The following is a 23,589-nucleotide window of genomic DNA, read 5'->3' on the forward strand; positions in this document are numbered from 1 at the left end:
GGTTGTAACATCGAGTTAGTGTAATAGCAATCAGCATATAGTATAATGGAAATCAGTATGGTTTGCTATAATGAAGAATTACAAGACTAACTGTATAGTGATCAAGAAGAAGACAAACTTAAAGAGTGACAGAAGGGAGAATTGCTAAAAATTACTGAACAAGGAAACAATAAGAGTGTACTCAGCAAAAGACTGTGGAATTTAGATGCAAATCCTAAGTTTTCTTTCATAAGGCCTCTTCTACATATTCATCTCTAGTGATGATAGATGTCAATGACATCTTAGTGATATGTTAGGACAGCAGTTTCAAATTTCAAATTGTAAGTTAATGATCTGTACCAAATTTAAAAATCAGAGTTCAGTTTCTAACTCTTTGAAAGAAAAACCATGATTTTATTCCATTATTTTAATTTTTTTCTCACTATTAGATAGCGTGTGTGTGTGTTTTGTGAGAAAGTTGTAATAATTCTTTTCCGTATGGCTTTATTTTTCTCAACAGTTCAGGACGGCAGCTGAGTGAAGTCTTCATTCAGCTCCCGTCTAGGAAAGAACTACCAGAGTATTATGAATTGATTAGGAAACCAGTGGACTTCAAAAAGATAAAGGTAAGGAATGGAGGAATTTTGGAAGTGCAGGTTCCTCCATTTCTTTTTGTTTTACAGAAGTGTGACCATAACATTGTTTTTAAAATAACAATATTAATATTTCATGCCACCTGTATTGGTGGGTTAGACTTTAAACATTGTCACACAATTTGTTAGTAATTTTGTTTGGTGTATATTGCAGTGTATCACTGTAATTTCAAGGCCATATCAAACTATAGTAATGTGACAGGGATGACATCTCAGTGCCTTTTTTTGCAAAGACCTAATTGTGAATCTGTCAACAGATATGGTAAAAAACACACTGTTGACAAGGATTTCATAGTTCTAGGGGAATATACCTATACTTAGGTTCAAAATCATAGAACCATAAAAATCCTGAATTAGAAGGGGTGGAAACATATCTTCACGTCCAACTCCTGGCCCTGCACAGGACCATCCCCAGGAATCACACCATGTGCCTGAGAGCATTGTCCAAAGAGTTCTTGAACTCTGTCAGGCTTGGTGCTGTGGCTGCTTCCCTGGGGAGCCTCTACCAGTGTCCAGCCACTCTCTGGGTGAAGAACCTTTTCCTGATATCCAGCCTAAACCTTCCTTAGCACAACTACAGGCCATTCCCTCAGGTCTTATCATTGGTCAACACAGAGAAGAGTTCAGTACCTGCCCCTGCACTTCCCCTCATAAGGAAGTTGTAGACCACAATCAGGTCTCCCATAAGTCCCCTCTTCTCCAGGCTGAACAGACCAAATGATCTCAGCTGGCTCCTCATAGGGCTTCCCTTCTAGACCCTAGCCTCATGCCTTGGAAGAGCCAGGTCAGATCCAAACAGAGTTTGGTAGATGGGGTCTAGGCAGCATGTTACAGCTTGGGTGATGTCATAATTCTATATCTTTCACTTGTGTTAAAGTTACTGGGTTTCTTTCCTAGAAGGACAAAACTGGAATTCTTTTACCAAAAGAGCTCCATTTCTCTTGATTTTAACCCTTACAGTTCACAAAGAAATTGCTTAATTTTTGCTCTTTTATGTTGATGCATTTCTTGAATAATATGCTAACAGCATGGTTGAAGACATTCTATGTTTTAAAGAGATACTTATCTTGATGCTTAGATAAAATTTTTTAAGAGAAAGCTTTTAGTATGTTGAATCAAATATTAATTCATTTTCCTCTCTGCTGTTCTTCTTTCTTCACTGCCTGTCAATACTTGTCTTCATTTCCTCAACAAATGCAACAGGAAAGAATTCGCAACCATAAATATCGGAGTCTTGGGGATTTGGAAAAAGATGTCATGTTGCTGTGTCACAATGCACAGACATTCAACTTGGAGGGATCTCAGGTCTGAATGAGTTAATTTCTGTTAAACATACGGGTTTTCCCTATCTAACATTTTTAGTGCTTGTTGATTACTATTTTTGTATATAAACTCTCTGTTTCAGTTCTTACTTTGAGTAGAGAAAAATGTCCACATTTTTAGAATCCAGAATTCACTGGACACTGCTGCAGTGTGTATTTTCAGAAAATTTGTTTTTAGCACTAATTCTGAGATCTGTGTGTACCTTAAAGCTGCAGTAAGACTGTTTGAATCTGTGGTGAAAAGCAGTGATACATCAGTTTAGGTTTTCCACAGTGGATCACAGAAGTAGTAGATGTAACAGTACAGCTCTAGGACAGGATGTTGAGGAAATACATTATAGAGGGCTCTTCAGTTCTGCTAATGGAACATAAAAATTCAGGATTGTCCATCAGTAAAGATCTATGTAGCCTCTGAAGCATCTCTTTTTTAAATTTCTTTTATTATTGAAAGATGAGTCTCAGGTTTAGAAGGCAAACTCTTCTCTAACAGATGTTTAGCACACACGAATGGGCTCAAAATTCGGAGCAGTGTGCTGAGGCAAAAGGAAGGATTCTGAAATTTGGATGGCAGATATGAAATATAAGATAGATAAGAAAGTTGTCTCACAATACAGTGAAACACAGTCTTGGATGATTGTTTTTAAAGATGAGATACAAAAGTGTGATGCAAACACAATATTCAATTGACCAGAGACCCTGAAGACAGCTTCCCTAACATGAAAGAGATAAAGAAAGATCTTATTTGAAGGCTAAATAAAATTAAGCTGAATGATGATGCTGCCAATAATAAATGTTTTCTTAAAATTTCTAAACATTAATGATAACATTTAGCTAAATTGGGGAGTTTACATAAGATTTTGAGAATTAAAAATTAGTAGGGAATTTATTATGAAGAATTGTTGGAGTCAGTTCATCATTTAGTGATTTATTTTGATCAAGAGACAGAAAAGATTATTTCTCTAATATGTACATAGGATTTTTTTTTACTGTCTTCAGTTACGTGGAAGCAACTACAAATCAGCTGAAAATATTTTTTAAAGTAAATTAATTATGGTAGAATTCTTGGGACAAAATTTTGCTACATGTTCAGATGTAGATTTTCAGTTTACTGCTTTTTCATATAGCAGTAAAATGGCTCTAAGTATCTAATTATAACAAGAGAGAGGAAAAAAGTGAAGGAAAGTTAATAACAAAAAGTATAAATGAGACTTCAGAAAATGGTAAAGGTCAGTAGAGGAGATAAAAAGAGATAAAAAAACCCCAGTAGTGAAATGGGGAAAATAATGAAATTATCCACATCAGAATGGCTCACCTTCTTACAGAAAACTGGTGTCTTGTTAGGCAGAAATGGTAGAATTGAGAGGAGTAATACTGAGTGGATAGAAGTGTTGGTAGATATTGCTACTCTGTTTGGAAATAACTTAACATGTATCAGTGTTATAGTATTATTTTCTCTTCCAATGAACCAACATTAATATTACTTTTTATATCATGAGGGCCAAGTAATGTGTATCTAAGGGTTTTTTTCTTTTTTTTTCATGTAAAGTTCTCAGAGCATTCATTTTGATTTCCCCTGAGTTGCAGGACACTTCTGCAATAGTCCTCCAGTTTTCCTGGCTTCCATGATACCTTGTGTTCTTTGTTGTAGTTCTGGTCTACATTTGCTCTGACACTACAATTCACTTCAGTAAATTAGATTATTTGTGTGTGCACTCAAAACAAAAGGGCTAATTCAGGTAGTTGTTTAAGCACTCAGTGAACTTCAAGTGTTCTCTTAGTGTGGTGCCTGCTGCTTTTCCTTGGTGTAAAGCAGTTTCATCTGAGATGGAACCATATTCAGGGTTTTCATGGATAGAATGACTTTATGTGTTTAGGCTTTTGTCCTCAATTAAACCTCAGTGTTTTAAAAAGCTTTTCAAGTTATAGTAGTCAAATGACACACAGATGCATACAGGGTTAAAGATGTTTGTATGTCTCTTCAAACAGAAGATTTCTCATGAATATTGTAATTTGTTGTGAAGTTCTTTTGTTGTTGCTTCTCCCTTTTTGAAGGAAGTTCTACTGTCATTGTTGCTTGATTGTTTGAAACCTGTTGGAATTGGGTTTCTGTCAAAATAATAAAATTTCTATTTCCACAGCTATTCATGAAGCAGCCACAGTGGGGTTTTTGTGTATCAAAATAGATAGGAATATTGCAAGTAATTCCACATAAAGAAGATTAAAATAATTTTTGAAACCTCTGTATTTCATTAGAAAACTCTTTGAAAGTCTGGGTCACATTGATGCCCTAAATATATAGTGGCAAACATTAAAAAAATAAAATGTTGTACAGGTCTTTAATTCTTTTTCTCTTAGAAAAGTGTTTTTGTGAGTAAGAGCAGAAGGTTAGTTGAAAGAGCCATTCTTAAGAACAATTAATACGCTAGGTTTATGTATATGAAAAATAAATAGTTCTCAAGAGGAACTTGGTAGGTTCTATCAATAGCTGATTTGAAAAGAAGTAGGTATAAGAAAAAGTCAATTATCATTTGACTTTAAGGAAGGAGGTTCTGGAGTCTCATAGCTTACTAATGTCATAAGATAGGAGAGCAGCCTTCTCAAAACATTCAGGATTATTTTTTATAGATAATAGATATATAAAAATTTTACCATTATTAAGAGCAGTCAAACATCTCAAAAAGCAAAGAGGAACTCAGAGAATGGGGAGCAATCCACAGTGAAAGGCAGTTTTTCAAAAAAAACACTTAGTGGTCAAGTGAAAAAAGTAGGAATTGGTATTTCATGTTAAGTATTCTGAACAAACTTTTTTCTAATTCAGCTTGTTGAACCCACAAAGTATTAGAGCACTTGTATCACATTTAGGATACAGACTGCATAATGGCAGCCAAAAATCCTTCCATTATTTTTGTCACAAATACCTTGTGTCGCTTTATACAAGGAAGTGTGTCATTCAGCCATAGGAGTAGAATGACAGACAACCAAGGTAGATGATGATGATAAAATCAAATGCAGTTTGTGACTCTATACTCTTCTAGGAATGATTCTTAATCTTTTTAAGCTGAATTGTGCACTGCTTGTCTTCTAACATTTTACCAAAAAAGCCACACAAGGTCATTTGTTCAGGTGATGACAAAGAATCTTATACTCAGCAACACAGCAAGATTTTTACTTTGTTAAATCTAAGAAATGTGTTACAAGCCAAAAGCAGTCACTCTTGAGAGTCCCCTCCTGCTGGAGGTTAAAGAGAAAATCTAATGTGCCCAAGATACTCTGGATCCTAGAGAATGTTTGAGAGCACATGTTCAGTTCAGAGGAAGCCTCATTTTTTTTTTTCAGTCTTTTTAAATCTGAGAGGAAGGAAGGGATGAGCTGCTTGGGATAAATTATTTTCCTATTATTTTCCTTGTAGCCTCTTTGAATTTCAGAAAAAAACTAAGGATAATTGAATGAGGGTTAGCCATTTGTCATTATTAACTATATTGTCAGATGATGACTCGTGTTTTAATTATGCTGCTTACTGCTGAAGTCTGTTCCTTTGGCAAGTTTTCAAGGGTGTTATGATCTGATGAAAATGCACAATAGTTCCTATGGTAGTAGAAATAATAAGAAAAACATTAACTAGACATTTTAGATGTAATACCTTTTAAGAGTTGTTTCTTTGCAGCTCACTACTGACAAATTTCTTCATTTAGAGCATGAAGAGTGAATGCTGGCATTTCTTATACAATTCATGCAACAGACATTATTGCTTGATATTTGAAAAGGCCATCTACTCTGTAGTCTTGCACTGGAAATTTAGGTCTATGCTGTGAATTTCTGATTCACAGCATTGACTTCATAGTTCTGACAGAGGTTTGTACCTGTACTGTAGATCTATGAGGATTCCATTGTTCTTCAGTCTGTGTTCAAAAGTGCACGACAGAAGATAGCCAAAGAAGAAGAAAGTGAGGATGAAAGCAATGATGATGAAGAAGAAGATGAGGAAGAAGAATCGGAATCAGAATGTGAGTCCCCAGCTAGATACTGACAAGGAAATATATCAGGGGATGGAAGAGCAGGTTTTGCTGCTTTTGCATGGAGACTGATTATAAGGTTCTATTTTCTATTGGTAGAAGTAGTTTCTTACTAAGGTTGCTTAGGTGTAACATTGTTTTGGTTTTTCAACTGGGTGTTCTGGCTTACTTCTATTTAAACTACTCCTAAGCAAGAAACAATTTGTAGAGGTGCTTTGTGGGCAACCATAATTGTTTATAAGCCCTTCGGGGCCCGTTCAGGCTGTTTGTAAATGGAAGTGCCTGGAAAGGCTAGAGACGGTCTTTATCGGCAAGTGGTCAACCTTCAGGCATGATGTGACATACAAAGTTCATCATATGGTTAAGAACCAGATGATGTTGAAAACACTCTTCAGTGTGACAAGGACTAAGTGAAACTCTGATTGTTTCAGAGCGCTCATTAAGTCACTGTAGGTTTGGAAACATGATGAAGTGGAGAAGGATGGATTCCTTCATTGCACTTTGTGCCATCCAGTACATCTATCCAAATTCCAGCTACCCCTTTTCTCTGGTTACAGAAGCTGTAGTGCTTGGCCCTGAGTTACCCTTTCAAGTGTATCACACATGAGTGCTAAGCATGCAGCTTCAGTAGATCATTTGGAAATGAGTGGATATTCTGGAATCAGAATAACATTTGCTTTAGAAACGTGTTAACTCAAAATTCACCAGTAACCTCCACACAGAATTTCTGTACTTTAAAATACCAAAAAAAAGTCTGTTTATACAAAGACTAAATATTTCTATGGTAAGGAAGAAAATACTTTTAAATATATATTTTTTCAAAGGACTGTGTGTATACCATACATTCTGAGAATCAAAAGAAAATGGATGTGGTCAGCTAAAAGTTAGTCTTTATAGTTTAATATATTAGTGTTATAACTATTAAAAACAAGAAAAATAAAAGCAAATACCTCTTGCTTTTTGTTCCACAGTCCATGTAAAGTCAGAGGGGAATGCCTTTTCAGGCTCCTACTAGAGGTGAATTTCTGTGAACAAGAGACAGCATTTAAAATTGATAAGTGAATGTTACAATAATGTACGCTGTTGAACATTTTGCAGCAAAATCAGTGAAAGTCAAAATCAAGTTGAATAAGAAGGATGAAAAAAGTCGGGAGAAAGGAAAAGGCAAGAAGAGGCAAAGCAGAGCAAAAGCCAAGCCTGTCGTGAGTGATGATGATAGTGATGAGGATCAAGATGAAAATGTAAGTTTTGTTCAGTGAGACTGTGGAAGTGGTTGCAGTGATTGCGTCTCTGCCCTGTCCTGCTTGCTGTCAGAATTCTCAACTATTCATGCTTAAGCACATATTTAACTTGTAGTGATCATCCTGAGAGAATTGGGCGGGGTTGTTAACTGTACCTGAGTGTGTTTATGAGATCTGATCCCAGTGCTGGAAGACAAGAAGTCTAAGAAGTTTGGATCTTATTTCTTCGAGCTGTTCCTACATTCATTGAACCTTTAAGTCTCATGGTCTATTTGCTTTTGTCCACAGATGAAAAACTTACAGCTTGATTATTTTTTACCTTTGTTTTAGTGGGTGCTTCTATTATTGCAACAAATGAAAATTGATGTCTTCCCGGTTGTTTTTAAATATCTGGATAGAAAGAAAGAGCTGGTGTTTCCTGACTCTCTGTCTTCCCTCTCTAAAGAAGTCTACAGCAATTAGATGAAATTTCATGAAAGAGAAATACTAGATAACACAGTACCTTTCTTCAGGCTATCTTGATTTGTCACTTTAATTGTCGTATTTCTTCCTCATACTTCCTTTTATTTTTCCTTCTTTAACAAATTCCACAGAATAGCTGGAAAGAATTTCTGACTTGTCTTGTGTCTCTTACCTCTAGGACCAGTCGGAAGCAAGCGGAAGTGATGATGAGTGATCCATAGGGTTTATTTTCTTGGCAGAACTGACCCCTTCCCCTTCTCTTCTCTTTTCTCCTATTTTACACCCAGTGAATTCTTTTTGTCAAATAGACATTGGGTTGTTTCTGTATTCTCATTCTCTATAAATTAGCTTTAGGATAGTGCCAGACAAACATATGATATCATGGTGTAAAAAAGGCAAAAAAATGTAACATATTGTGACCAAATGGGCCTCAAAAAACAACAAAGAAACCTTTTGAGGGAAAATGTGGGTTGATAGTATATTTCTATGGGCTGGTTTTGACTTGGTAATGGTTTGATTGTGCCTGGTTTTATCATTTGATAAGGTTTTTTTCAGTGGCATCAGAAAGGCAACAAAAAAAAGTCTTTTGTAGCATTGATAACCAGGAGAACTCATTAAAAGCCACTGGTTATTTTATTTTTCATCAGGCCGTTTTCAAATTTTTTATTTGTCCTGTATTGGTTTTTTACACTGTGGTACATATATGCGACTTTGTTTAATAGCTTATAAATGTTCAGTAGTTAGCTTTCATACACCTTACCCCATATACAATTTTCCACTTTATGCTTGATGATCTTCAGAAAAAGCCTTTTTGAATTGTATCAAATTTATGTCTACTGTAAACTTTGCTTAACTTTTTTTTCTCTATTAAAGAAGTTGGTTTAAAAATGCTATTGAATATTGCAATCTATATAGTGTAACGTATGGCTTCTTTCATCAGACTGATCTTCTATGTTACCAATGTGGATTATCACCTTTTCCCTAAAGTGTACTTAATCTTTGCTTTCTTTGCACAATGTCTTTGGTTGCAAGTCATAAGCCTGAGGCAAATAAAATTCCAGTAATTTTGAAGAATGTGGTGTTGGTGTTTTCCTAATAAAGAGATGTGGCCTTGTGTTACAAGTTCCACAAAAATATTTTTATAATAGCAATGAGACTGCAGGAGTATCTCCTGTAGAGTAGTCTACTTTGGTCCTTCCTCAGCGTAAAATTCAAATATCATACAAGTATCTTCTGAGATGGAGAGAAGATATGCGATACGTGTTAAAGAATAATAAAATTGAAGTAGAAGACTGGTACCTTAAAATAAAAGCATAATTCATTACTTATTTACAATTGAAGTGATAAAGCAATAAAATAATTCTTTTTATTTTTCTTTCAGGAAATATATATCCATATGCCTTAGTGGGCATGAATACAATTAGTTATGCAGGCAGTCAGACCACCCAGAAGTCAGTTTATTTAAAGTCCTATCTTAAAGCATCACAGTGATGATGCAACATGATGCAGTAATCTAAACGTTTGAACTATATATTTGCAGTTAACATTGCTACTCTGCAAAATCAAGACTTAGATTTGAGCCTATCTTGTGTAAAAAATGTACAAGCTTAGAAGCCTCTTTGTAAAGAGAACATTTCTTTGTTATATGAACTTCTGAGAGTGTGTCTCCAATAAATCTCTTCATGCTGCCTTGCAGTATGTTAACTGTTTCACATTTCTGTAGCTCACTTGAAGAGTAAGTAAGTTGGACTGGTGCCCATTTGATTATATTAGCCCTGCACTGAGAGAAGTTAGCTTTGCTTAGCTTCAACAATTTCAAACATCTTATTCCTAGTGTGAATTGAAGACCCAGTATTTCACAGAGAGATATCATTGATCTTAGAGGCTCACATTGATGCTACCAGTGTCTGAAGCAGCATTGCAAAGTCCTGGTAGTCACCAAGTGAGCCAACAATGTATGAGCCAACAATGTATGAGCCAACAGTGCGTTATTTTGGCAAAGAAGGTATCCTGGGCTGTATTAGGGGGAGTGTTGCCAGCAGGTCCAGAGAGGAGATCCTTGCCTTCACCTCAGCACTGTTGAGATGTATCTGGAGTGCTTTGCCCAGTAGTGGACTGCGTCTGAAGAGAAGACATGGACATACTGGAGACTCAAGTCCAGGAAAGGGCCACTGACATAATTAAAGGATTGGAGCACATGACATACACAGGGAGTCTGAGAAAGCTGGCACTGTTCATCCCGAAGAAGAGTGGGCTCAAAGGCATCTTGTTGACATGAATTAGTATTGGGAAAGGGAAGGTTCATGGAAGGCAAAGCCAGGATATTTTCAGGGCAGGACCAAGAGGCAGTGGGCACACACTGAAATCACGGGCAGTGCCTATTAATATTGTGAAACTTCTGCTTTGAAGGTGACTGAGCCCTGAAACAAATTCCCCATAGAGCTTTAGTCTTCCTTGGAGATACTTAAAAGCCACCTCCAAGTGGCCCTACTTGAACAGCGGGATTCGACCAGATGACCTCCAGAGGTGCCTGCCTCTAGTCCTGTGATTCTATGATGCAGGATAATTTAGTTTTCAGTGACAGTTTCATAAGATGATGCATTCCATAGAGAGATGGTTTTTTTTCCCCTGCAAAATGAACCAAATCTAGTAACCTGTTACACCTGACAAAAAACATGTGGCAGTAGGCTCCAGTCACTGCTGGCCTAGACTGGATTTAAAAACTGACAACTTGGATATAAAAGGCACAGTATCACATTACCCATCCCCATAGTCACTGATGACTTTGCAGTGACCCAGTTTCATTTATTTTTCAAGAACTCATTATTTGCAGATGAGCGTTTAGCTGGATAATAAAAATTAACTAAGAAGATGCAACATTTCTGTTGAAATTTAAAGTAGCTTTGGGTTTGGTCAATAACTGTAAGTCATATGATGATACCAGTTTGCATGAAGAAATACAGTTGAATTCTTACTGCAGTTTCTTTTATCAGCTTTAAGTCATTTCAAAATATTTTTAATTTCCTCTCTGAGTTTCAGAAAACCCCCAGAAGACCTGCAAATATTTTTTTACATTAAAATAAAGTAGATTTAGGATGTAAGACATGCTTATGCCTCTACTGCAGTCAGTCCTGTTATTTTGCTTAGGATTTTAATTCATTTCTACCAGAGTAGAATTTTAATTGCTATCTGGCTGTTTCTCTGTATGAATTTACTGTATTTTTCAAGATGAGTTGTTTTCCTGGCAATCTTAGTACATTACTATACAAAAAAAAGGAAAAAAGGTACTGGGAAAATTGTTGTCATGTGTAACTTTCCTAATTGTTTACCAAAAAAAGGAGAAAATCTTTACTTAAGTTACAAATCTGTGTTTAAGGTGGAAATATTTTCTCCTTTACAGAATTCCCTATTTAGTACAAAGTGACAGGCAAAACACTTGAAATACCTTTTGGACTGTACCCAAAAAAGCGCAATGCTACAGTCCATACTGAGGAAACCTATCTCTTTTCCTGCTGCAGTTTCAAAAATAGTGTAATAAAATTGGAAATGGTGTAGCTTGGGCTCTGATGAAGACAAGAAAAGTGAAGTAAATAAAAGATATTTTCTTGATGCATCGGTTTCTCCTGGGAAATAGGCAGCAGTTTAAGTGGGCCAGATGAAAAACATTTAACATCTTTTATACATTTCAGATGCTATTAATAATATTTCTTTTCCCCTCACATCTTCTGAAAGAAACAAAGAAAATACAGATTCTTCTCATCGTTGATATAAATGGCTTCCTCCTTAAATATGTCTGGTCCTCAGTGCAAAGTATTTCTCACTCCCTCAGCTCATGAATGAAGCTGACGACTCAATGATTGTGGAGGCATGAAGACACAGCAAATGCTGCCACAGCCTCTGTGCACACTGAGACAAAGGAAGAGCTGATGCAGTGGTAAGTCTCAGAATTGTGTGCAGTTACTGAGCTGTTGATACGTGCTCAGTCCTGCCAACTATCTGAGCATTAATAGCTCTGTTAATAATGCCCAAGCTAATGTCACTTTTTCATGAATGCTTGGATGATCAGGTATACCAGACATAGTCTAACCTGGAAAACAGAATACTAAAAACAGGACACAGAATATTTTAAAAAAAATATTTTTTTTAGAAAGGGATTCTTAGGCTGGTGTCTTGCTTTCCCCTCTGTTCATCTCCTGGAAAAACCTCTGAAATATTTTAAAGTTCCTGCAGTTTTTGAGTAGGGACTTCAACTGTATGCTGAAACCTAGGTTCACAAAAGGAGCTAGCAAAAGTATTTTACATGGTTGTTTTGATCTTAAAGAAGAAGAGGAAGCAAGTTCAGGGTAGGCAAAGAGGCGAGTGATACAATTTTGACTCCTTTGCATTTGGCTTGTATATTATTTGAGGAGTCACTCATCCCTAATCTTTCTGTGCTGAAAAAAGGTGTAGAGGTAGGTGAGAAAAAAGCAATAAGTGTGAAACAATTAGCATTTACCTAATTTGGTTTTGATGGAACTGGACATTTCATTCACCAGGGACAGAACTTTAAGACTATGCAGCCATATGAGTGTTTAAACAGCAAGGACCATGTTTGCGCAGGGGGTAACTTTGTTAATTATGTTGAAATGAAAATGCCAGGAAGGATTATCCAGAGGCAGCCTGCCTATTCTCTGTGAGGAAAGTCAGAAAGTATATTTTATTCAACAGTTATTTAAACATGATACAAAACAAAAGTTTGCTGGAAGTTGGTGCCTCGTTCTCTCTTATTTCCCCTTAACAACCAAGAGCTCAAGTTAGAGTAGGTTGGTGCAGACACAACAGTACTTTCTCATGTAGAAGTCATATTTGCTCTCCAGGTGTTAGTCCTTGTCTCTCCATTAGCTTGATGCGAAAGCTACAGTGTGGCAGTGTTTACCATATTTTTGACTTTATGTTCACACAGAGATAGGTATGTTGAAGAACATACTGAAGTCTGTGCCTTGATCAGACGCTGTTACATATTCTCCTGTCTATTCTAAAGAGCTTTTATTTCAATCTGTGTGGTGTTTTTCCTTCCTTGTTATATTTGTGACCAAAGCAGACACAGTAAGAACAAAAATTTTATCCAATTAGATGGTGACAGCTTCTGTTTTCTCCCCCTGTATGCCAAGTTGCTGTCAAAAAGGCTGAATCACAACAAATTGCTGCAACGTGAAGTTACTATATTTTCAGAGGGACAGGAAAACTTGTATTGTAGATTTATACATACAACAAGGACCGTTTTCATAACTTCCAATTTAGGTAGCTGTTTTGCTGGGTTTGTTCTTGGTATTCAGTGTCATGTTTTCATGCACAATCCATTGTTGCAGTGACATATACTGATGATCATTGCATTTGTCGCTTTTGGTGACATAAAGGGTTTAAGTTATGTATTGCATCATCTGCCACCTGCAAATACAAACTTAACGTCAGCTATTCTCATGCCAAGAGATGGAGATAAAATCAAGAGAGGACCCTCATACTAAGACATTAATTCATTGCAAGAGAAAGATAACTACTTATATGCCAGATGTAATTTTTTTTTTTCTTCTCTGAAACAGATATGGCTTCTGGTAGAGGTGAATTAATATCCACTTGTATTATTTGTATTATGGTTTATACTCCATTTTGCAGTACTAGTATCTGTTATGTGCATTCTCCCCTTAGGCTTCCAGCATAGCTACTCTTCTCTCCATCACATTCCATTGGAATAAATTTTGTATGAACTTGAGTGCCTTACAGACTTAAAGAAGTCAGTGCTTAATTGTGCAGCATTACTTCCCATCTCCTTTCTCATTCTAACTTGAAATGAGAAGAAGGAGGAAAAAGGCATTGCCTGACAATTCACTTAGAATTTTGCTTTTTCTGAGACCAGAACACCTTGTTTCTATTAATGCAGTTGTCTGGTGGCATAATCCTAGGGACATGTCAGTGCTCCTGCACTTTTAGAAGTTTCTTTGAGTTATTCTTATGGTCAAAGAAGAAAGCAGTGAAGCTGAGCATATCAGACATTCTGCAGATGCACAAAAGACGGTAAGTGTTCCATGTCAGTGCACTTGAGCACTCAGAAGTAGTAAATAGGTACTTAAAACTGTGCAGTTAATTTCAACTACATAAGGGGCAGTCTAACCAAAACAAGAACATTTTACTTCTGCTTTAGAAAACCTTACTAGACCAATTTCCACTGCTGTATCACTTCACTGAATGTAACTTTTTGTTCAGTGTCTTCATGCCATCTTCTACTGTTTCTGTTTGATAATAAAGATTTAAATCATAGATATTTTGAGTAATTACAGGAAAATGATTCATCCTGGAGCGTGGCCAATGTGATGCCCATCTTCAAGAAGGGTCAAAGAAAGGTTGGGGGAGCTACAGGCCTGCCAGTCTGACCTCAGTGCTGTGGAGGGTTATGGAGTAGATTGTTTTGAGTGCCATCACACAGCATGTACAGGACAACCAGGGGATCAGGCTCCATCAGCAGAGCTTTGTGATAGGCATGTCCAGCTTGTACAACTTGATCTCCTTTTTTGATAGGGAGTGGATAAAGGAAAGGCTGGGAAGGTCATCTGCCTGGACTTCAAAAACTTTGACAGTGACTCCCACAACATTCTCTGGGAGAAGCTGTCAGGCCATGGCTTGGACAGGTGTATTCTGTGCTGGGTAAAAACCTAGCTGTATGGGACCAGAGATTGGTGGTGCATGGAGATACATCCAGCTGGTGGCCAGTGACCAGTGATGTTCCCCAGGGCTCTGTACTGGGGCCAGTTCTGTTTTATGTTCTTCATGGATGATCTGGATGAGGGGATTGAGTGTCCCCTCAGTCAGCTTGCAGATAACACCAAGCTGGGTGGGAGTGCTGATCTGCTGCAGGGCAGGAAGGCTCTGCAGAGGGATCTGGGCAGGCTGGACCATGGGCCAAGGCCAGTGGTCTGAGGCTCAACAAGGCCCAGTGCTGGGTCCTGCCCTTGGGTCACAGCAAGCCCAGGCAGTGCCACAGGCTGGGGCAGAGTGGCTGCAAAGCTGCCACAGGAAAAGGCCCTGGGGGTGCTGGTGACAGCAGCTGAACATGAGCCAGCAGTGCCCAGGGGGCCAAGAAGGAACTGGATGTGGCACTTGGTGCCATGGTCTAGTTGATAAGGAGGTGTTTGGTCAAGATCAGACTCTGTGATTTTAGAAGTCTCTTTTCCAACCTTAAAGATTCTATGATTCTGTTAATTTTTTCACTATTTCTAGGGAATCTGGAGGATGTGTAGATGCTGTTAGCAGGGTTCATACCTCCATAACAGAATCAAAGTACATTGCACTAGTGATTTCTCTGAGATGCATAGGTTAAACAAAACAAAACAATACAAAACAACAACAACAAAAAACCAAACAAAAACAAAACAAAAAAAAACAGAGAAAGAAAAATTAAGAGGGAGCTTGTCCTAAATCTGGTGAGTTGATTATTTCTACTTATGGGCAAAAAAAAAAAAAAGGCTTTTACTGTCTCTTTTTAAAGACTCAATTCAAAGCATCCTCCCTGTTTCCAGAACATAAATGCCCAGTTCAGCTGACTTGAGACTCTGACACCAAGCTGTAGGTTATGGGGAGAAGTGTGAATATATTACTCACAACCATTCAAGTGATGGATTTTTTCTTTCTGCCATGCAGTAATTCCGTCATTCTGACTACTTCTGGGGCTCATGCTCTTTGCCATTTACAACTGTGCCATCTTGAAAGTTCTCACCCGAGACGCATTGCTGGAATGATAAACATGAACCTTCAGTGCACTGTTTTTAACCTTAGTAATATGGAGAGTACCGAAACTCTGTAACCCTTCTGCAAAGGCTGCATCCACCACAGACATAAACATTTTCAGGAAGGTCACACATGTATTATCTTTCTGCTCACAGAAGGGCTGGAGTGTATGGAGCTCACATTTATCAATGCCACAATTGTGGGCTTCTGGGTAAGGATCTGCAAACAATGCAGATGTCATTATGGGAGGCTGCTATAGACCATCCAGCCAGGATGATGATGCTGGTGAATTACTCTTTGAGGAGCTAAGAGACACCTCTTAATCAACTGTCCTTGTTCTTATGGGGGATTTCAACTTGGCAGACATTAGCTGGGAATACCACATAGAAGGCACAAACAGGTCCAAAAGATGGGTAGAACTCCTGGATGAAAACTTCATGATACAAGTACTAGGAGGAAGGAGCTAGGAAAGGTGCTCTCCTTGATTAGTTGTTTGCCAAACAGAGAGGGTTGCGTTAGTTGAGATTGGTGGCTGTCCTTACCACAGCAACCATGAAGCAATCTGGCTTAAAATCTGTTGACAGAAGGAAAAGCACCAGCAAAACCTCAACTCTGGATGTGAGAGTAGACTTCAGGCTGCTCAGGGGATCAGTCAGTGAGGTATCCTGGAAAAATGCTCTGTGGGTGCTGGGGTCTGTCAGTGCTGGTCATGTTTTAACCACCATCTTCTAAGGGCATAGGAAGAGGCAATTCCCAAATGCCAGAAGTCAAGCAGGGGAGGCAGAAGATGGCTTGGCTGAGCAGGAATCTTCTTTGGGAGGTAGAGGCAAGAAAAGAGGGTGTAGGCTCAGCAGAAGTAATGTCAGGTGATGTGGGAGAATCACAGAGATGCTGCTCACCACTGCAGGGAGAAAATTTGTCATGCTGAAGCTCAATTGGGGATGAAGCTGGCCACGACTGAGGGCGACAATAAAAAGAGGGGTTTTAAACGCATTAATAGCAGAAGACAGTGGAGCAATAACATTCCTCTTAGAGGATGAGAACAGTCATCTCACAAACAAGGACATGGACATGGCAGAGATGTTTAATGCTTCCTTTACCTCTGTCCTCAATGCCAATGATGGATTAATGGGTCCCAGGGCCCTGAGTTGGAGGACAGTGGCTGTGAGAATGATCAACTCCCAGTTCCTTGTAAATCTAGAAGGCCCAATGAAATTCATCTGAGAAGGCTCAAAAGAGCTGGCTGATTTCATTGTGATGTCTCTTACCTTTTTGGACAGTCTTGGGAATCCAGATAGGTCCCAGGTGACTGGAACCTGGCTGATGTCCCAGTTTTCCAGAAGAGCAAGAAGGATGAGCCTGGAAACTCCAGGCCTGGCAGTCTCACTTCAGTGACTGGCAAAATTATGGAGAATACTCTTCTGGGAGGTACTGAAAAGCACCTGAAGGACAATGCAGTCATCGGTCACAGCCAACATAGGTTCATGATGGGAAAGTCCTTCTTGTCAGAATTAACCTAATTTTATGACAGACTAACCCACTTACTTGATCAAGGGAAGCCAGTTGATGCAATCCTTTTGGATTTCAGTGAAGGTTTCAATACTGCCTCTCACAGGATCCTTCTGGACAAAATGTCCAGCACACAGCTGGGTAAACACATCAAGTACTGGGTGAGCAAGTGGCTGATGGGTCAGGCACAAGGGGTTACAGTGAATGGGGTGGCATCAGGCTGGTGACCTGTCACTGGTGGGGTTCCGCAGGGCTCCTCCTTAGGCTCTGCACTCTTCAACAAGCTCATAAATTACTTGAATGCAGGGCTTGAAGGGACATTATCTAAGTTTCCAAATGATACAAAATTGGGAGGAGCTGTTGAATCCCTTGAAGGCAGGGTGGCCCTGCAGGTAGACCTCAATGAATTAGAGGGCTGAGAGATTACCAACCATACAAAGTTCAGCAAGGGAAAGTGCTGGATTCTGCATCTGGGATGGGACAGCAGACAGACTGGGGAATGAGATGCTGGAAAGCAGTGCCACAGAGAGGGACCAGTGGGTCCTGGTCAATGGCAAGTTGAACATGGTCAGCAGTGCCCTGGCAGCCAGGAGGGCCACCCGTGTCCTGGGGGCATCAGGGACAGCATGGCCAGCTGGGCAAGGGAGGGGATTGTCCTGCTGTGCTCTGCACTGGGGCAGCCTCACCTCAAGTGCTGGGGGCAGCTCTGGGTGCCAAAGTATAAGAGCGATAAAAAACTATTGGGGAGTGTCCAAAGGAGGGCCACAAACATGGTGAAGAGCCTTGAGGGGAAGCCCTATGGAGCAGCTGAGGTAATTTGGTTTGTTCAGCCTGGAGGAGACTGAGGTGAGACCTTACCGCGCTTAAAACTTTTTGTGAGGAGAAGAGGCAGACACTGATCTCTCCTCTGTGGTGACCAGTGACAGACCTGAGGGAATGGCCTGAAACTGTGTCAAGGGAGGAACAGGCTTCCCAGGAAAGGGGTCACCAAGCCTGACAAAATTCAAGCAGCAATTGCACAATGCTGTCAGGCGCATGGTGTGATTCTTGGGTTGAGTTGGACTTGATGATCTTTGTGGGTCTCTTCCAACCCAGCATATTCTGGAATATAGTCTTTGGAGTGAAAACTAATTCAAAGCAACTCCTCTAGGTGAACATGCTTCCCTGTCTGAGGCATGAGGATTAATAGAGGGTAAACTTACCTTTGGATAAGCCCAGCTGTGTGAGTGGGCAGCTCATCCTCTTTCAGAGCTCAGGTGAGTGCAACCATCTCATCTCCACCTATCACATCCCTGCTGAATTCAGCAATAGCCTCACTGGCTGTTCTGCCTGTGTCACTATTCCTCAGATAAGAGTGCTGCCTCTTTCTTCCAGACTAGTTTTTTAATAGCTTAATGTCTGTATAAAAGAGATTCCTGGCCCTTGGAAGCAGTCATAACCTCAGTGAGTAACAGACAGTCACAACTGTCTTCCTCAGTGCTTTCCAAGAGTTCCAGGAGAAGCCCATGTAATGCTTTCCCTTTCTATTGCTTGCTGCTGTAGATCTTTTAATGTAACTATGTGATCAATCAGAGTTACATCAGGTGAAATCACGGACACTATCCTACAAAATAACAGAGGCACCATCTACACTGGTGGTAATGGTGTCTCTCATCTCTAGCCACCCCATCTTTCTATAGTCCATCAAGTATTCAACTAGGGGTTGTTCAGCCTTTGGAGTCACTGAGCAAAAAGAAATCTCGAGTTATTTTTAAACTAAATGAGCTTGCACAGTAAAATGTTTTTAACTCATCCCGGAATTGCTTCTGTCCAGACACAGGATGAACAAATACTGTGTCCGATAGTGACAGCTTCATGAAAAGATAACTTTAAACTCAGAAAAATACCTATCATACAGAATTCACATTTATCTTTTCAAAAATAAGAGATTACTCATATGACACCACTTTGCACTTTGCTGCTCAAAAAGAGAGCAAACAGTGCTCTGTGAACTTGCTAAGAGAGTGTCTCCAGCACATCATGCATCATAACCTCCTATCATTCCTCTCAAACATGAGCCCCCACCTCAGTCTTATGGTATACTTTGGTGTAAAGCATGGGGATCCATCACACGAGAGGTCTGTTTTGACTCTAACAAGGTCTAACAGCATACCATGTGATATGACTACAGCAGTCTGTCTCGAAAAATGCTCCACAGATAAACATGAAAATTTTAAACCTTAGTGTTACAGAAATGTACAGAAATAGTCTTCTGTGAAAAGTGTAAACATTTCCAGGAGGGTCACACATATATTACCTTTTTTGTGTGTTCACTGGTGGGGCTATTTTTCCTCCTAGTTTTGCCTGAAAATACACTCTGTCTCACATAAATGTACCGATTGCCTTCAGACAGCTTGAACACCCAAGTCAGTGCCAAGGTTTGCACTGGACTCAGTTGTATCACAGAATCAGAGTATTCTGAGTTGGAAGGGGCCCACAAGGATCATCAGTTTGACTCTGAAGTACAGTCTGACTCCCTCTACAGGGATCAAACCTGTGACCTTGGCATTATCAGCACCATGCTCAACCAACTGGCAGCCACCCATCAACTGTGTCCTAAATTATCCTTCTGTGCACAGGATTGATTTTTTCCTTTGAGATGTTAGATAGCAAGGACAAATTAACTTTCCTAAGGGCAAATCTGGGGAGACTTCTAAAGGAAAATGAAACTCAGCAAGTGAGGAATAAATAGAAAGTTTCAAAACTACCTATTTTCACAACCAACAAAGTAATTTTTGAGGTCTCTACTGAAGCATTCTGTGTCATAGAGCATCTCTTGCTCTATGACACAGAAATTAATTTCAGCCTCATGGCAGGCCTTACAAGCACACCTTTGGATGGCTACGAGGAGCCACGTTAGTCTGCGTAGCCTCTGAAAGCCCCCTCTGGCCAACATGGTCTTTCCATTCTGCGAGGAGCTCCTTCATCACTGAAGACAGCACAGGGAAATTTGCTTTCTCAAGCAACTGCATTCAACCACATTGAGCAAGCTTTGCCAGGAGTGCTCCAGCCTGGGAGACAGGCAGGTAGAATTAATGCTAAATTAAATCCCTGATCCTATTTATGTAAGTCTGAATGTTTGCACAAATTATTGCAAATTGCAAACAGAATGTTTGTTGTGGGAGGTACAGAGCTGAACTTCTATCTTTTGCTTGTAAGTGATTGGATACCCATGAAAATATTTTGAAATCTGAGTGGGAAAAAACACAGTTCCAGGCTGTAGGAATATATCACTCTTTATGCACTTTAGTCATGGATCTTTTTAGTGCATCTCAATCACTGACAAGTTTGCACTGAGGTGCAGAAATCCAATAGGAATTTGAGTTATGCTGTCAATACCTAATGTAAACAGCGAGCAGATGAAAAAATAGTAGTAATCCTTGTCTAAATAAATCCAGGCTCAACTTCTATTTCCTCCAGCTTGAGCCGAAGCTATCATTAAGCTACCAGGTTCAGATCTTATTATTGTTACTTGGAATCTTGTAGTCACCTGTTTTTATTTGTATTGAACAGTGCTTCCTTCTAATTAACATCTACATGACTGCTCCTACTTTCATATGAATATTATATATATGGTCCTTCACATTGCCTTTCTTCTGTGTCCTTTGCAGACTCATGCAACAGCTTTGGAAGGCAACTGTCTGTGGCAAGGATTAAAGTTTGGTTTGGGTTTGGGACTTAATGCTTTCCCAAGATGAGTGCTGTGCTCTTGCCAGCTCACATGCTTCAGGAGAGTTTTGCTGGATCCCAAAAGTCCTGTCCAAAGTACCCCAAGGTTTAAAAACTAGTATTTCAAAGATATAGGAGAACTGGGAAAAATAATAGTCAATTAAAAAAAATAGAAAAACCACTCTCTCAGAATACTTACTGAAAGACATTAAAAATCTATTAAAATTGAAAATTGGAAGAGGCCTTTATGCAGTCAACATGAGCATGCAAACTATGACACAGGTGGAATCATTAAATAGAAAAGATAATTACCTTTTGCTTTAGAAAAACTTAATTGAAAGTTTTAAAAAGTTGTCTAGAAGTCTCCTTGCCCAATTGTTAGCTTTGATGTTTTGCTTATGTTTCACTGCTTTCCATGGAATAGAATAGAATAGAATAGAATAGAATAGAATAGAATAGAATAGAATAGAATAGAATAGAATAGAATAGAATATTTCAGCTGTGAGGGACCTACAATGCTCATGTCACCCAACTACCTAAGCATTTCAGGGCTGATGAAAAATTAAAGCATATGTTAAGGATGTCATCAAATGCTCCTTAAACAATTACAGGGTCAGTGCATCGACCATACCTTCTAGGAAGGCCATTCCAGGGTATCATTGTGGTAAAAAAAAATGCATCTCTTCTGTAAGATCTTGGCACTGGACTCAGTTGTATCACAGAATCAGAGTATTCTGAGTTGGAAGGGGCCCACAGACCAAGGGAGAGTACACCTCCCAAGAATCCTTGTACAGCACTGGTTTATCTCAAGCCTAATGGGAATGTCTGAATTGTATCAAATGCAAACATTACCAAAGAATATTGATTTAAGCGACAAACAAACAAACAAACAAACAATATCTTTAGGCATGTAAGTACTTTGCTTTTTTGGGGTTTCAATGGGAGAAATATGCTTTGCAATAGTATTTTCTTAGACAATCCATCAGCTTTTTGGGGTGATCCTGAGTCTAAGCACATTCATAGCAAAGGAGCACATTTATGCCATTTCAGGACATTAGAAACATAACCCAGATTTTGGCATGTTACAAAAAAACATTAAGAAAACATTTAAAAACTTAAAATGAGGTTGTATAAAGCAAGGACTACTGCACAGGATAGTATTTGATTAACAGCCATGAACTTCAGACACTTTGGGGTTTTTTTCTCCTTGTAAATTGATGCAATTGGAACATATTACAGGCAGACGTTAAGTCATAATTTGAAGTCTCTGAGACACTCTTTGTTCCTGGAGCAACGGAATGAACCTTGAAAGAAGGGAAAATGAAGATCAGATGAAAGGTCGGGGAAGCTGGGAGCTGCAGGTGACAGAAGAGGAGGCTCTTGACAGGACTTGGTCATGGGACATGGCCAAGGTCATGCTTAGATACTGGCCCACAGGCCATGGAAGATCAATGGATGCCATGGCCAGGCAGGGCTCACTGGTGACACAGCTCAAGCAAAGACCAAAACCAAGAGCCCCACTTCAGAGCAGCTTCCAGGGCAAGTGGAGATGATCTCTCTTGCTGAGGCTTCAACACCTCAGGGTCTGGTTTACCAAACCTTTGGGTTTTGTTATTTTGTTTTTGGGGGTTTTTTTCCTTTGACAATAGAAACAAATTGTTCATATTCTTTTATCTTGTCCAGCACACCTGAGAAGATGCCAGCATGGCTTCTCTGTGTGAAGAACAAACCAAGAGCAAACCCTGGTGGATGCCCTCTCTCCCCACACTGTTCTGGCACAGGGTGGGGCAGTCTGAGGATGCATGCAGTTCTTGAGCTCCTGGCTGCTGTGAGACAATGAGGTGGCAGTGGTTTCCCAGAGCTCAGGGAGAACCCCACCTGCAATCAAATATTCATTATTTGGTTCTAGCACCGGGTAGCAAAAAGGAAAAGTCAACTCCAAGGTTGCCTTCTCTGTTTACACCTTCTGTGCTTTGTTGCTAACAAAATGTTTTGCTGGTACAGAATCTTTCATAATGTCTATTTGAACCCTCTCACACACAGTGCCATCCTGGCTTTCTTAGGATGTTTATAATTAGAAGCCTAAAGTGAAGTGAGACAACAGAGCATAATAAACTAATCTGTGCTACTGAATCTGGGTGCAAGAATTCTGTACCACTGAATTTCTGGAGAGCCCTATCCTGCACAATCAAATGCAGGCCAGTGAATGTGCATAATTTGTACAGATGAAGTAATACAGTGAGACATGGTCATGCATTCTCTGAACAAATCCCCACTATCAACAACCCACTATTTTGAGGTACACAAGTACCAGGTCCTTAAAAGCCAAGATAGAAGGGCTGTTTTAAAACACCTGCTCCTCTGGAAGGCAGCTGTGTGTATCAACAGGCTGATTACTTCAATCCAAAGTTTTACATCTCTGTGTGCAGATGAACTGTATGGATGAAAATGGCTGTTCAACAGGTAGGAAGAGAGTTTTCTTTAACCGTCAGTTTTTAGAGTCTGCTTCCTTATTTGTATGAATATAGTGTCTGTTTCCAGGGAAATGAATCTTTAGCAGAAGCAAAAGCCAAAAGTTTCAACACTGGGAAGCAGGGAAGTGCTGAAGTCCCCAAGATGAGTGTATGGACAGAAATCACATTTAGGAGCTCTTTATTGGAATTTTTTCAGCTTGCATTAATCCTGGCTTGTTCCTGATTACTTTCTTTCCTCTTTCTGTTGCTTGTCCTTGAGTCCAGAAGGAAAAGATTCTTCCATTACTGTCATCTTTTTCACTAGAAAGGCAGCAACAGCTGCCATAATGCAGAAGCCAACCTGTGAAATATATTTAATTCTTAACTCAATCAGTAACTTCAGATGATCATGACTTCTTATTGATTCAGTCTTCTTGCTTTTAACATAAAAAAGGTTCTTGTGTTCTTGTAGCATACAGAACACAAACCTT

General features: G+C 39.3%; 1 protein-coding gene across 1 annotated transcript in view; it reads left to right on the top strand.

Annotated features, from left to right (window-relative positions):
• SMARCA2 (SWI/SNF related, matrix associated, actin dependent regulator of chromatin, subfamily a, member 2) overlaps positions 1–8,744 on the top strand; it is a 116,502-nt gene extending 107,758 nt beyond the window's left edge. The window contains exons 30-34 of the mRNA XM_036402793.2: positions 500–605; positions 1,836–1,937; positions 5,826–5,958; positions 7,066–7,208; positions 7,849–8,744. Coding sequence (XP_036258686.1) covers positions 500–605; positions 1,836–1,937; positions 5,826–5,958; positions 7,066–7,208; positions 7,849–7,884 — 520 coding nt within the window. The 3' untranslated portion in view covers positions 7,885–8,744. The remainder of the gene's footprint in view (positions 1–499; positions 606–1,835; positions 1,938–5,825; positions 5,959–7,065; positions 7,209–7,848) is intronic.
• Positions 8,745–23,589: the final 14,845 nt, after the last annotated feature.

Source organism: Molothrus ater, chromosome Z (assembly GCF_012460135.2).
Source record: "Molothrus ater isolate BHLD 08-10-18 breed brown headed cowbird chromosome Z, BPBGC_Mater_1.1, whole genome shotgun sequence".
Classification (NCBI taxonomy): domain Eukaryota; kingdom Metazoa; phylum Chordata; class Aves; order Passeriformes; family Icteridae; genus Molothrus; species Molothrus ater.